Raw genomic sequence first — 15,449 nt, 5'->3', positions numbered from 1 at the left:
CACAAGACAAAGTTCATAATCTTTTTTTTTTGTTTAAAACAATTTTATTTTAGTAACATATGGTAACAATCATTTCTTTGCATTATTAATTACTTCTTTTTATCTATCCCATATATTACTTTTCTAACCTCCCCTCCCCCCATTGCTTGACCCATGACGGTGTTGTATACTTAAAATACTAATATTTAAAGGTACCCTTAACTAATAAAACAAAAAATTCTATTTTTCTTTCTTTTTAGACTTAATCATTATCAAAAATTGTCCAATGTCCTTTTATTTTCCACTCTTTTTCTATATAACTTCTAAACTTCTTCCACTCCAACTTAAAAGTTTCTAGATCATAGTGTCTTAAAATTCTTGTTACTTTGTCCATTTCACTCCACGTTATAACTTTTATAATCCAATCCCATCTCTCTGGTATTCTTTCTTGCTTCCACAACTGTGCATACAATGTCCTAGCAGCTGAGAGCAAGTACCAAATTATAGTTCTATCTTCTTTTGGAAATTTTTCCATATATAATCCCAACAGAAAAGTCTCTGGAACTTTCTTGATTTCATATAGCAAGATCCTAGATATTTCTTGTTGAATCATCTGCCAATATTATTTTGCGCTTTCACAAGTCCACCGCATATGCTAAAAAGAACCTTCATGTTTTTTACACTTCTAACATCTATCTGGCATCTTATTGCCAACTTTTTAGGAGTTATATACCATCTATACATCATTTTAAAACAGTTCTCTTTAATACTATGACATGTTGAAAGCTTTATAGAATTCTTCCAAAGATATCCCCAAATTTCCATCTGTATTTCTTTATTTACATTAATTGCCCACTTAATCATTTGAGATTTCCATAACGGTTTTCTCTCATCACCATATTTCTTATATTTCATCCACGTATTCAACAAATTATTTCTTATATAATGGTGAGAGAAAAAACCATCCATCTTTTTTTTTCATAGTACATATAGGCGTGCAAGCCGAATTTATTTCCATGACCTTCCAATGCCAAAAGTTTTCTGTTTAATAGCATCACCCATTCTTTTATCCACACTAAGCAGACTGCTTCATGATATAATTTTAAATCTGGTAATTGGAATCCTCCTCTTGCATCTGTTAAAATTTTCATTTTGATCCTTGGTTTCTTCCCAGCCCACACAAATTCTGAGATCTTCCTCTGCCATCTGTTAAACTGTTTGCTGCTGAGCTGAGCTGCTTCTCATAAATGGAGCAGGCTGGAATTGCTGTTCGGGGTAGTGGAAAGCAAATTAATGCCTACTGCCTACTTTTCTCAGTCAGAGATTAGTCCAAGATATGCACAGAAAACTTTGAGGAGATTTACCTTGGCTAAAAGGGAGTCCCGGGGGTGGGGTGGGGCTCCTTTGAGGCTTTGAGGGGTCTCCAGAGAAGAGTTGCATTTTCATCATCTGCAGAAGTTTCCAGAGTCATTTATTTGACATAAGCTCGACAGAATCCTAACCTTCTTGGACATTACTAAACATCTAAAGCTACACAAGACCGGTGTGGATCTGGATAATTTGCAGAAAAGGTACAGATTACTATCTTTCATTCCGGGACTATTTAAAATTAAACAGAATAAATTCAAAAGGTGGGAAATGGAAATCTAGAAAGCTTGGAAGAAAAAGGGATGAAGAAGTGAAATTTGGACTTTTTAAATTTAAAGGACAGTGCTAAAAGTGAGAAGGAATTTATTATTTGCTCTACTTGCGGTTTTGAAAAAAGAGCACCATCGTCACAGACCTGCAGCATACACAGTCAACACAGGAAGTAAGTCAAGTATCGTGAGATCTCTCTACCAGCGAAAACGGGATTTGGTGGCAAGTAAAGCAGGAAGCATTAGATAAAAAGCCTACTCTAGGACTATAATACCATAGAAAAACATCGGCGGCCATTGCAAGGAGATCAAAATTAAAATAATAATGTTAAGGTGTTTGGGACATTAATAATTGTTGGAAATAATTGGGGTGGTGTTGAAAGGATAAATACAATTGGACATTATTGTTAATATTGGATTTTAGAAGCTTTTAAAGGAAAAAAGAATTTTTTTTTAAAGAGAAGCAGAAAGTTGCGACTGCCATTTTGAAAGAAATAAAAATGTTAAAAATTAATATCTCAGCCTAGGAGGCTCTAGTCAGATTGAGGTGACAAAAGAGGAGGTCCTACAACTGATAGACAAATTAAAAACTAATAAGTCACCGGGTCCGGATGGCATACATCCGAGAGTTCTGAAAGAACTCAAAGTTGAACTTGTGGATCTTCTAACAAAAATCTGTAATCTTTCATTGAAATCTGCCTCCGTTCCTGAGGACTGGAAGGTAGCAAATGTCACCCCCATCTTTAAAAAAGGTTCCAGAGGAGACCCGGGAAATTACAGGCCAGTCAGTCTGACTTCAATACCGGGAAAGTTGGTAGAAACCATTATCAAGGACAGAATGAGTAGGCACATTGATGAACATGGGTTATTGAGGAAGACTCAGCATGGGTTCTGCAAGGGAAGATCTTGCCTCACTAACCTGTTACATTTCTTTGAGGGGGTGAACAAACATGTGGACAAAGGAGACCCGATAGATGTTGTTTACCTTGACTTCCAGAAAGCTTTTGATAAAGTTCCTCATCAAAGGCTCCTTAGAAAGCTTGAGAGTCATGGAGTAAAAGGACAGGTCCTCTTGTGGATCAAAAACTGGCTGAGTAATAGGAAGCAGAAAGTGAGTATAAATGGGCAGTCTTCGCAGTGGAGGACGGTAAGCAGTGGGGTGCCGCAGGGCTCGGTACTGGGTCCCATGCTCTTTAACTTGTTCATAAATGATTTAGAGTTGGGAGTGAGCAGTAAAGTGGCCAAGTTTGCGGATGACACTAAATTGTTCAGGGTGGTAAGAACCAGAGAGGATTGTGAGGAACTCCAAAGGGATCTGTTGAGGCTGGGTGAGTGGGCGTCAACGTGGCAGATGCGGTTCAATGTGGCCAAGTGCAAAGTAATGCACACTGGGGCCAAGAATCCCAGCTACAAATACAAGTTGATGGGGTGTGAACTGGCAGAGACTGACCAAGAGAGAGATCTTGGGGTCGTGGTAGATAACTCACTGAAAATGTCAAGACAGTGTGCGTTTGCAATAAAAAAGGCCAACGCCATGCTGGGAATTATTAGGAAGGGAATTGAAAACAAATCAGCCAGTATCATAATGCCCCTGTATAAATCGATGGTGCGGTCTCATTTGGAGTACTGTGTGCAGTTCTGGTCGCCGCACCTCAAAAAGGATATTATAGCATTGGAGAAAGTCCAGAGAAGGGCAACTAGAATGATTAAAGGGCTGTAGCACTTTCCCTATGAAGAAAGGTTGAAACGCTTGGGACTCTTTTGCTTGGAGAAACGTCGACTGTGGGGTGACATGATAGAGGTTTACAAGATAATGCATGGGATGGAGAAAGTAGAGAAAGAAGTACTTTTCTCCCTTTCTCACAATACAAGAACTCGTGGGCATTCGATGAAATTGCTGAGCAGACAGGTTAAAACGGATAAAAGGAAGTACTTCTTCACCCAAAGGGTGATTAACATGTGGAATTCACTGCCACAGGAGGTGGTGGCAGCCACAAGTATAGCCATCTTCAAGAAGGGTTTAGATAAAAATATGGAGCACAGGTCCATCAGTGGCTATTAGCCACAGTGTATGTGTGTATATAAAATTTTTTGCCACTGTGTGACACAGAGTGTTGGACTTGATGGGCCGTTGGCCTGATCCAACATGGCTTCTCTTATGTTTTTATGTTCTCTGAGGATGGCGAAATTAGGCTTGTTGGAAAAAGCAAGCGCTAATCTTTTGAATTTGATAGTTAAATTTTAAATTGGTGAGAACAAAACTTTTGTTGTTTTTAAATGTCAGAGCATAAGCAAACCCATACAAGGGCAACTTCTTTGGAGAAAATGCAGGAACAATTAGAGGCAATGGAGGCCAGAATGATGAAAGGTATGAAAGACATGATAACTGCCTCTAAGAAAGAAATTATAGAAGAGATTTAAAAAGATATTGAGGATCTCAGAAATGAGACGGAGGAAACATCTAAGAAAGTGCAGGAGGTAGAAGGGAGAATGAAAGTACATGATTCCACCTTGTTGAAAATACAAGAAAAAGTGGCAATCCATGACTGCAAATTAATGGAGACTCAGATACGTCTGAGAGGAGTACCTGAAAAGGAAGAGAGTGACTTGAAAGAATATATAATAAAAATAATTGCAGAATTTTTGGAGGAAGATCCTGAAGAGACTAAAAACATGTATGACTATATGTATAGAGTGAATTCATTCTATGCCAAAAAAAATAATCTACCAAGAGAAATGGTGGGAAAGATCATGAACAAAAATTTTGAAAATACATTGATAGTGGCAGTTAGTAGAGTAAGAATCATGAAGGAATTACCAAAGCAAGTGATAAATGACAGAAGAACATACAATAAACTGACAGAGAAATTACGGGACAATGAAATGAGGTATAGATGGATAATACCTGAAGGTTTGAGCTTTGAAATTCAGGGAAAAAGAATTACAATTACAAATGAACAGGAACTGCGTAGATTTGATGAAGAAAATAAAGAATTTGCACCATGATGGATTACAAATTATTATCTTGGAATGTAAATGGACTAAATTCACCGCAAAAAAGAAGGGCAACATTTCATTGGATTAAAAAGCAAAATTGTAATATAGTTTGTCTACAAGAAGTACATATCAAGCAAAAGGATTATAAATTTTTATGGAATAAACAATTGGGATTAGAATTTTATTCCTTGGCTGAGCAGAAGAAAAGGGGAGTGATTTTTTATGTTAAACAGGAATTGGATCCGAACTTAGTATTTAAAGATAAAAATGGAAGATTTGTAGCAGTAGAAATAAATTTGAATGGGAAAAAAAGTTATTGGGATTGTACGCGCCAAATGGAGTGAAAGCTGTATTTTTAAAGGATATTACACAACAACTTGATGAACTGACATATGATCAAGTTTTGATAATGGGGGACTTTAATGGAACAATTCAGAATGCATTGGATAGATCTGGACAAAAAAAATAATAAAGAAGGAAAATTGCCAAAATCTTTTTTTGAATTGGTTAAACAAGAAAATTTGGAAGATATATGGAGGAAATTTAATCCTGATGTACGGGAGTATACCTTTTTTCAGCAAGACAATTTTTCAGCAATTTTCTAGAATTGACATGTTGTGGGGCACTAAAGATATGGGCCTTATAACAAAGAAAATTGAGATTTTGCCTAAAATAGGAGCTGATCATAACCCAATAATGTGGATTACAAATTCGTTGAAAAAATTAAGAAGATGGAGATTAAATGAAGATTTACTACAGAATAAAAAATAGTGACATCTCTAGAAAACGAGACCAAAGCTTTCTTCCAAATAAACAACAGAGAAGATATTAAATTCCAGACGGTGTGGGATGCCTATAAGGCAGTAATGAGAGGAATAGTGATAACATTGAACAATAAAGATAAGAGGGCAAAAGATAAACAGATGTTGGACATTCAAAATGAAATAAAGACAAAATAAGGTGAATTAAGGAAAAGGCCAGGGGAAAAGAAAATTATGAGGGAGATTACAATATTACAAACACAAATTAGACATTTGTTAAATAAAGAACTGGAATGGAATTTGAAAAAAATTACAGCAAAAGTCTTTTGAGGGAGCAAATAAACCTGGAAAGTACCTAGCCTGGCAATTGAAAAAAAAAAAAAGTGAGAAAGTAAAATTATTAGTAAGATTGTGGTTGATGGAAGAGAGATGGTGGATGAAGAAGAAATAAAAAGAGAATTTTTTAAATATTATGCTAAACTATTTAAGGGTGTTAAAATAAAGAAAGAAAAGATAGAACTGTATTTACAAAATATTAAATTAGCACCCTTAACAGAAAATATGAAAGAAGTTTTGAATGCGCCAATTGAAAGAATAGAGATTGAAGCAGCGATCAATGTAATGAAAATTGGAAAGGCACCTGGGCCAGATGGATATACAGCAAAGTTTATTAAAACATTTAAAGAGGAATTAATACTGAAGTTCCAAAAATTGATGAACATGATAAGATTAAAAGGTAAAATACCAAATAAATGGAAGGAAGCAGTGATTTTGTTAATTCCAAAAGAAGATAGAGATGTCACAAATGTAAAAAATTATAGACCGATTTCATTATTGAATAATGACTATAAAATATACACAAGAATACTGGCAGAATGACTTAAGCAATATTTGATAAACTTTATAAAGGAAGATCAAGCAGGGTTTCTCCCCAAAAGACAGATAAGAGACAATATTAGGACTGTTGTAAATATTGTAGAATATTATGAAAGACATCCAGAAAAGGAAGTAGCATTATTCTTTGTGGATGCAGAGAAAGCATTTGATAATCTAAACTGGGACTTTATGTTTGCAGTTATGGAGAAAATGGAGTTGGGAGAAAGATCTATAAGGATGATAAAAGCAATATATACTGAACAACGTGCAAAGCTATGTATAAATGCAGACCTTACAGAAGATATGATAATTAGTAAAGGTACAAGACAAGGGTGTCCGCTCTCTCCACTGTTGTTTATAATGACACTTGAAATCTTGCTGATGCAAATTCAAGAAGACAAAGAAATAGAAGGATTAAAAATAAAAGGATTTATTTATAAATATAGAGCATTTGCAGATGATATAATGTTTACAAATGAAAATCCAACTCATGTCCAATCCAAACCTTGCTATTAGCTAAAATACAAGAATATGGAGAACTGGCGGAATTTTATATAAATAAAGAAAAATCAAAAATTTTATGTAAGAATATGCAAGTAAGTAAACAAAAGGAGTTACAAAAGCTAACAAGTTGTGAAGTTACCTCGAAGGTAAAATATTTGGGTGTGGAGGTAACAATGAAGAACATTGATTTGTTTAAAAATAATTATGAGAAGCTATGGCGTAAAATGGATGAAGACATGATAAAATGGAATAAACTTAATTTGTCATTGCTGGGAAGAATAGCTGCAATTAAAATGAATATTTTACCAAGAATAATGTATTTATTTCAAACTATTCCGATTGTGAAGGACAGCAAACAGTTTAACAGATGGCAGAGGAAGATTTCAGAATTTGTGTGGGCTGGGAAGAAGCCAAGGATCAAAATAAAAATTTTAACAGATGCAAAAGAAAGAGGAGGATTCCAGTGACAACGTTCATAATCTTTAATAGTTTAAAATAAGACAAAGAGGGCATGCTCAAAGAGGGTGCATTCACACTACACTAAATAATGTGCTTTGCAACTGTGTAAGAACTGCAAAAATCCAATTGCAAAACTCATTATTTAGCGTAGTGTGAATGCACCCAGCAAAAGAGATGCCAAGTATATGCTTGCAATAAACTAATGCAGATTTTACACTGGGCAAAAGATCCAGTAATGCTGCGCTTTCAAAAGTGATCATCTACATTACAATGTGCCTTAACTTCTGTCTTGCTCTGGTATTTTGATTGTCATTTACATTTAAATTCCTGAATTGGCTCTGACACTGTTTTCAGCACGGAGTTGCCCCTGACTTTCCAAGACTACTTTTGTATGAGGGTTTTCCAGGAAGCTCATTCCACAGGACCATAAAGATATCTTTCCTGGGAAACAGGGCAATAAACTCGTTTCTCAAGAAAGAACAAAGGAACTCTTAAACCTGCCCCCCTCCTCCCCTCCAGTAAAGCAAGCAAATGCGGAGGGGAAGTTTAGGAGCAAAATTTTGAGTGTAGATGAAAATTATACTCTGGATTTCTAGAAGCCGATTTCAGTGCTCAGAAAATCAGACCCAAACATGAATGTAGAATCAGCCTCTGTCTCCCCCTCTCCAAGCAGAACTTTTTGTCATTAAAGAAAAGCAACCAATGAGTTACTGGTGATACAAGTAGGCAGGAACACAAGTGCAGCACTATGAATGTGCAGCCATTTATTTTAAATGGCATCCTGCTACATTTTTATGAATTTGGGTAAATAACTGGCATTTTCTCAATGTGCTTTCCTAAGCTGTTTGATATTTGCTTTTGTGGTGTCTGACAACAAGGATTTTTTAAATATGCTGTTTCCATTATTAATATTCATTACAGAATTGTATAGGTCAAACTACTAAAACCAATTTAAAATTCTCTTCTAATACTAATAAAATAAATTAAAAATTATGTTCTAATAATTTGCATTACATTACAAGAGAGTTTTGTGCCTTGGAAACAGAGATGTTGGCAACATGTTTAACTGCATAGGCTGGAATACAAATTTGACCTGCTCAAAACATGTGTTACAAACTGATCTGCACTTCCCAGAAGTTTTCTACAGCTTGATATGTAAAATGAGATTCCACACATGGGCATGAACCAGCAACTCCATACATGCATGTACAGATTTTAAAAAATGTTAACTCCTTACTCTAGATGCAACACTACACTGCTGTGAACTACATGCCCAGCAGTGTCATGCTAAGCAGAGTGATATCCTTCTATTGAAATCAATGAGCTAAGAGGGTTTTATTCTGCTCAGAACAGCACTGCGCTGCAGATCAGCTAAGAAGCCACTTGTTTGGTGAGTATCTGCTCTCTGTTTAGTTGGTTCTTCTCTTGATTGTTTCTTGCAAACATTTTATGTAGTGTCTGTACCTAGACATGGGGCCAAACTTACACTCCCTTTTGCTCAGAAATACAAATATCAGAATACTATAATGCTCATCTTCAGTATAAAAGTGATCAATACAGTCGTTTATTATTTGTCTGACATAGGTTGTATATTTTTATACAGTTTACATATCTCTTCTTGTTCCCAGGAGTGCTCCTTTTAGCAGAGTTGAACTGGTTAAGTTTCCAGCTTGGTGGTGCTGGGAACTATAGTTGCAGGGTGTGCAATAAGGCACATGCACTTAGCTGTAGCACCACTTGTGTGTGCATGTGCAGGCATTACAAGCTCAAACACAGTTCCTGGAAACATCAGATTTCCCCTTTAAATGCTTGCCATAAACTTTTCTTTTTTGCTCATTAATACAAAACCAGTTCTAAACCAAATGAAAGAGTTTATCTATAATAGCTTGAAACAAAATTCTGCAACGCTCATGCAGCACATATGTTGAAAATTGATTTTCAGAAGGGATTGAAAAAAGAAAGAATAAATGTTTTCTTGGCAGATATTCTGAAGTTTGTAAATGAACCAATAAAGATTATGGATACCATAATCTTCTTCATGAAAATACTGGATAAATAAAAAGCTGCAGACTACAGCTTTCACCTCTAGAGGTCTCTCTATATCAGCATTGAAATCTTATTCTGCAAATGCTTGTACGGAAGTTACTGAATTTGAGTGTCATCTTTGATTCAGTTCAACACGGCAAACTTCCTTTATGGTTTCTTCACACTTGGAAGTAAACTGCAGCCATTCTTTACCGTTGACCACATTAATAAAATCTGAAACATTTTGAGCTACCTGTTCCTATAGCAATTGTGAAAAAATGGCATAGAATGAAAAAGTGGGTAAGGGAAAGAAAAAATGATCTTGTACAAAAATTAAACAGAGTGAAACAATACACATTTTTGCGTATCCCTACCTGTAGGCTGATCTAGAATGTCTCAAGAAAAAAAATTAAGCCATAATATATGCATTATGGGATAGACTAATTCAAACTTCAGATTAGGGATGGGTATGAACCAGGGAAAATAGTGGTTCATTTCATTTGATTTCTGACCCAGTTATTGGTTCACTGGTTTGTAAGGGGTAAAACTCACTGGGAGTCTTCAGCAGGCTCTCATCCACCTGCCCTCCAAGTTTGGCAAAGACTGGGTTTTGAATGTCTGAGTTATAGCCCTCCAAGCAGGTGCCCCATGGAAAGCTCAGCTTCTGCTGTCTTCATGATTGGCTCCCAGCCACATTGTTGGTTACCAATGAGCTACCAAGTTCAATTCAAGGCTGAAGCTGTCATCTATGAATGTTCTTAATGGCCTTGGGCCCTCATACCTTCAGAACCAGCTCTTTAGCTATATTCCTCGGTGGCAGCTGCATACATGTGAGCAAAGTTTTTAGAAGGCACTACCTTTCAAATAGGTAAAATTGGCAACTGCCTATTCATGCACATTTTCTGTGGTGGCTCCCATCACGGAACAGCCTATGACAGGTTATCAGGAAGGCTAGCGTGCTTCTATCATTTCACAGAATGTGCAAACTATAAATATTTAAGAGGGAATACTTATAAAGGGATCAGAACTATAATATAAGGATATTAGGTAGTCTATTTCAATGTTCATTACACGTATCACCCCCTTTTAAATGCAGTGTCTTCATCCTTTGTAATCTTCCTGCAATACAGTTTGTCAAGCTTCAGACAGTTTCACTCCTAAAAATATTTTTCTTCAGTGACAGTTTTGTTGTCTTAGATGAAAATTCCTCAACATGGTGCCAACCAGTACTTCTCCTAGTGCATAACAAGCTTTTCTGATGGGTTTTTAAGTTGTAAGCTTCCCTGAGCCCACTTGTGGGAAAGGGTGCAAATTAAATTAATAAATAACATACAATAAATATGGGTGGGGCTTTTTAAGACAGGGCTTATTGGCTACACTAATTAAAATAAAAGAGGTTTCCATGGTTGCAGTAGTGGCTGCAGCCTCTGAAGAATCAAGAGGACTGGTAAGCATCTAGGTCTATGCTTCCATCCCCACTTCAGGTTTTCCTTCATTTCTTTTTTATTCCCCTTTTACTATTTTTTTTGCAAGGTGAGGAGGGAGGTATTGTATTTGGCTCCATTCTGGATGCTGCTCACCTCCCCCTCTTCAAAGTCCAAAGGCCCCCAAAGGCCAAAGAGACAGGGGACCTTTATCTTAGACAATTCTTTAATTTCTACTATTTTCAATTCTATAATCAGCCCTAGTGCACTGTTTTGTTTATTACAGACCTTTCCTGTTTGATTGTTTCTCCTATTTTGTAATCTGACTTTCTCAGTGAGAAGGATAAGCTATACATGAAGTTAGTAAAAATAAAATAAATAATAAACTCAATTTAGTTAACAGACTTTCAGAACTATCCTAAACAAACATTTATAGCATGGATCACACATAACGCACACACAGCCTCCTCAAACCAGGATGATACCTTATTTATTCACACTGCATTTAAGCTTTCATATTTTCAGAATTCACATACTATATCTGAGATTCTATACTGCGGCTTGTTAAACTGTTCTTATTCCCTCTTCCATCTGAAAAATGTTTCTAAAATAATCATAGTACATACATTTGTTCAGAGACTGTATTCTGACAACTTGAATTACAGAATAATTTCACCTCTATCAATTTACCATGTTGTATTAATCTTAAAGTTTTCACAAACAATAAAATAATAGCATTTCCTGAACTAGTGCTCTATTTTAAGCAAAAAAACCCACAAATATGTTTACCTTTTAAGGTTCCTTCTATAATATGTTGCTGACCAAAATTAGATTCCTACAAAATGGGAAAAAACTTGTTTATAACCATTTTAAAATAATTGCAAAATCACAGCATTATCAAAAGATTTTCAGAAGCAATTACTGCAAATGGGCTATTATGTACTTTATTAACAGTTGCAATACATGCATGATCAGTGGACTTAAAATGGTAGAACTCCATTGTTCAGGGTAGCACTGTAAATCATCTACATCAAAGTTGCAATCATCAGCATACATGTTGTTCTGCTGTCAAGTCACAGATTACTTTTGGTAATCTTGTAGGGCAGCAGTGGCTAAACTTGTTTACCTTAAGAGCCACATGGAATAAATGGCAGATGTTTGAGAGCCGCAAGACAGGAAGGCAGGCAGGAAGATAGATGAGGGGAACAAGGGAGGAAGACATGGAAAGAAAGCAACTTTAACTTTAAATGTATTCTCCAAGCTGCCAGCTGGCTTGGCTTGGAGAAGTGATTTAGAGACAAATGCCTTCTCCAAGCCAGCCAGTGGGGTAGTGAGGGCTTTGGAGTCACATAACATGTATGAAAGAGCCTCATGTGGCTCCCAAGTCAGAGTATGGTCATACTGTTGGATTTTCAAAGCAAGCAATGTTTAGAAGTGGTTTGCCATTGCTTTCCTCCATGCTACAACCCTGGTATTCCTTGGAGGTCTCCCATTCAAATACTAGCCAGAGCCTGCTTACTTCCAGTATCTGGCGAGACTGGGCTAGCCAGAACTAGTCAGCATACATACTTGGAAGTAAAATTGATTACAACAAAATGGGTCTTACTTCTGGGCAAAGATGGTTAGGAACACGTTTCAAATATTGAATTACTGAAAATAAATGCTAGGCTCGATTCTCAGGCTATTTACTCTGAAGGCAGTTTCAGAAGATGGAGTGGCAGCTTATACAATCACAGGAGATATAGTGATCTATCTATTAGATATTTTCATTCTGCCTCCTCCTCACCCTTGCTGTCTTCCCAACCCCCAAGTGAAGGCATTCACTTCCCCTATTTTTGTTATCTTCCCACCCACCCAATACCCATCCCTCAACCGCCTCTTCCTCACAACTATCCCTGCACCCTTGGGACTCCACTACTTCTCCCACCCATGGCATTCACTCACTCCCCCACACACCTCCAGGTGGAACCTGAAGATCTCCTAGTATCACAACTGAACTCCAGACAACAGGTATCTCTCTCTCTGGAGAAGATAACTGCTTTGGAGGCATTATATGCAGCTGAGGCCTCCTCCTCCCCAAACTCTGGCTTCCTTAGACTCCATCACAAAATCTCCAAGAATTTCCCACCAACGTGGAGCTGGCAACCCTAGTGAGGACTGGTCCCAATGAGTTTTCCCTCAAAGGCCAAAATAAGCCTGGAGTGGACTCCTCTCCCTGACTTCTACTGACAGAACCAAGCTTGGAATACTATGGTTGCCTAGCAACATCCACTGAGGGAAAATAGGAGGCCCAGCAGGACAGGCCAATAGGACACTAAGGCAGCTTCCCCAGTGGCCCAATCCTTGTCTGTCCTGTAGCTGGGGTGTAGGGTTGCTCTCCGTCGAGATTGAGTGACATGTGGCTCAGCCAAAGGGAGGGGAGGTGACTCATCGCCAAGACAGCTTGCCTTGAATATAGGATTTAGACACTGATTCTCTCCCCAATTGGAACCCAAAGTAGATTACAACATTAGCCACTGTTCCATTTTATTTTCACAGAAATTGTTGTGAAGGAAGTTAGGCTGAGAGTGCGTTACTGGCCAAATGCATCCAGCAAACTTCAAAACAGAAGGGATATTCATGGGTGCCATAACATCTAATTCTGGGTATGGACAATATAAACTTTATAAAGGACTCAGGCAAACCCAATTAACAATATTATTTTTTACTCAAAAGACAAGCATGCTTAAAATATTAACATTCTTATAGTACTTCCTTAAACTATCTCCTAATGCCACCTTTTATTTATTTATTTATTTATTTATTTATTTATTTATTTATTTATTTATTTATTTATTTATTTATTTCCTCCCTCCCTCCTTCGGCTTATATTCTGCCCTCCCCACCAAAGCAGGCTCAGGGCGGCTTACATTTCATAAAAGCCACATAAAAACCAGTAACGATATAAACCTCAATCATAAAAATATAAAAATACCCTCCTACTTCTACCACCTATTACTCAATAGCACTGGGTCAGCATACAGGGACATAAAGCACAGCCTCTGTAATCTGACAATGAAAGTAATCAGTTGTTTAGAGGCTGGATAAGAGGCCTGGATAAGAGGCCCAAAGAGCATATGTTTGACACATCTGCTCTAACCTCTGTACTGCATCTGTTCTTCCCAGGACTGTCTCTTGCCATACTATCCACTAAAGATCTGCCTCTCAAATCCAGCTTTCTGTGTTCCCGCTTCAGAGGTGAGGTGCCTAGTGACTAGAGGCAGGGCACTCTTTGTGGGGTCAGTTTGTATTTGGAATGCCCTCCCCCTTAAGGTTCACCTGGCACCTACTTTTATTTTATTTTAGGTGCCAGGCCCAAACACATCTTTTAACCCATGGTTTTAATTAGGGGTTTTATTTTATCAGCTTTTAAATAGCCTGCTTCTGTTTTTATGGAGAGTTTTATGCTGCTTATGTTCAATCACTTGCTTTTAATGGCTTTTAAAAATACTGTGGTGGTTTTAATTTTAAGCTGCCTCAAGCAGAACAGGACTGTGAAGAGGAGAAATATTCTAAATTAATATTTGTAGCCACCAATCATACCATTTGGCCAATGCTACTGTACTCCCTTGCTTCCACATTTCCATAACATGGGCAGAGGAGATTATTGTTGACCACCTCATGATTACTATCACAAAGGAACAACAGTGTAGAAAACTACAAACTGAAATGTATCACTGCAAAATATATCTAAAACTTTGTGGACACAGTGGGTAACATTACATATAAGAACTGTAGTATATATGTATTGTACCATAACAGGAGTCTGGTGTCTGGTAATCTTCCAGTTTCAAAGAGAACCCTCTTCTTCAGATGTTTTTTGTAACAGTATCAGAAGAACATCATACTGGCATCTGAATTTATTGTATTTGAAGCTGTACATTTTATATCATTTTTACAAAGCTTCTGTTATTATATTATGTTCACTGGTGTATTTCAGCATCAGTATTTTTGTCTGGTCTTAACAGTCTGAACAATGGCTCTCTATGGGAACACTGTCACTCTATGGTGAGGTGATAATGGCTTCTGATTATCAACAGGTTGCCTCAGCCAACACCGAATTATTTCTGTTAGGACAATTATTAATCACACTTCCCATTTCAGCCCAATTAATTAAAAAAAAATTATGGCAAATACTGCAATCCTAGGCCAGTCACAACTCTACCTACACAATATGGTCCCATCAGCCCTACTCTAACATTACTCTCCCACCTCCAAGCCCACTTGTCATCCAAGCACTGGATATCACTTTGGAAGAAAAATTTAAGTCCATATTTTTGCACTTCTCTTTTACAAACCAGTTTCTTCCTAGTCCTATAAACATAACAGAGATTTTTCAAAACAAGATTTAAGCAAAGGTCAAAACAAAATCAAGTTGCTACGCCTGCCTTTTTTAATAATTATGTGAGACACTTCTCTATCTTTAGGGTTTGTAGAATCTTTCGGGCTCAAGTGCCGTGTTCTACTGGAGAAAATTTTCCTTCCAGACGTTTCGTTCTCAGCTGCGGAGAACATCCTCAGTGGCGTTGCAGCCGGAGCAGGCGCTCTGACCTTCTTGGCTGCTGTGCATTGAGTGGGGCCAGGGCTGCTGGAGAGCTGCTATTTATAGGCTGGAGGGGCTGTGATGAAAGGGCAATTGGTTTGTGGATGTGCCCATTGTTTGGTGGGGCTTCCTGGAAGGGTAGTGATAAGGAAACTGGCTGTTGAATGTGACCATTGTTCTGTGTTAATTGCTGGGAGGGTTGGAA

The 15,449-nt window shown here is 37.4% G+C and overlaps 1 protein-coding gene across 1 annotated transcript in view; it reads right to left on the bottom strand.

The window, feature by feature from the left end:
• Positions 1–15,449, bottom strand: part of ADGB (androglobin) — a 172,964-nt gene that overhangs the window by 86,394 nt on the left and 71,121 nt on the right. The window contains exon 14 of the mRNA XM_060240692.1: positions 11,452–11,497. Coding sequence (XP_060096675.1) covers positions 11,452–11,497 — 46 coding nt within the window. The remainder of the gene's footprint in view (positions 1–11,451; positions 11,498–15,449) is intronic.

The sequence above is a fragment of the Heteronotia binoei genome, chromosome 1, assembly GCF_032191835.1.
Source record: "Heteronotia binoei isolate CCM8104 ecotype False Entrance Well chromosome 1, APGP_CSIRO_Hbin_v1, whole genome shotgun sequence".
Lineage (NCBI taxonomy): Eukaryota > Metazoa > Chordata > Lepidosauria > Squamata > Gekkonidae > Heteronotia > Heteronotia binoei.
The sequence above is the reverse complement of the archived record's forward strand: the minus strand, read 5'-3'. Positions and strand labels throughout refer to the sequence as shown.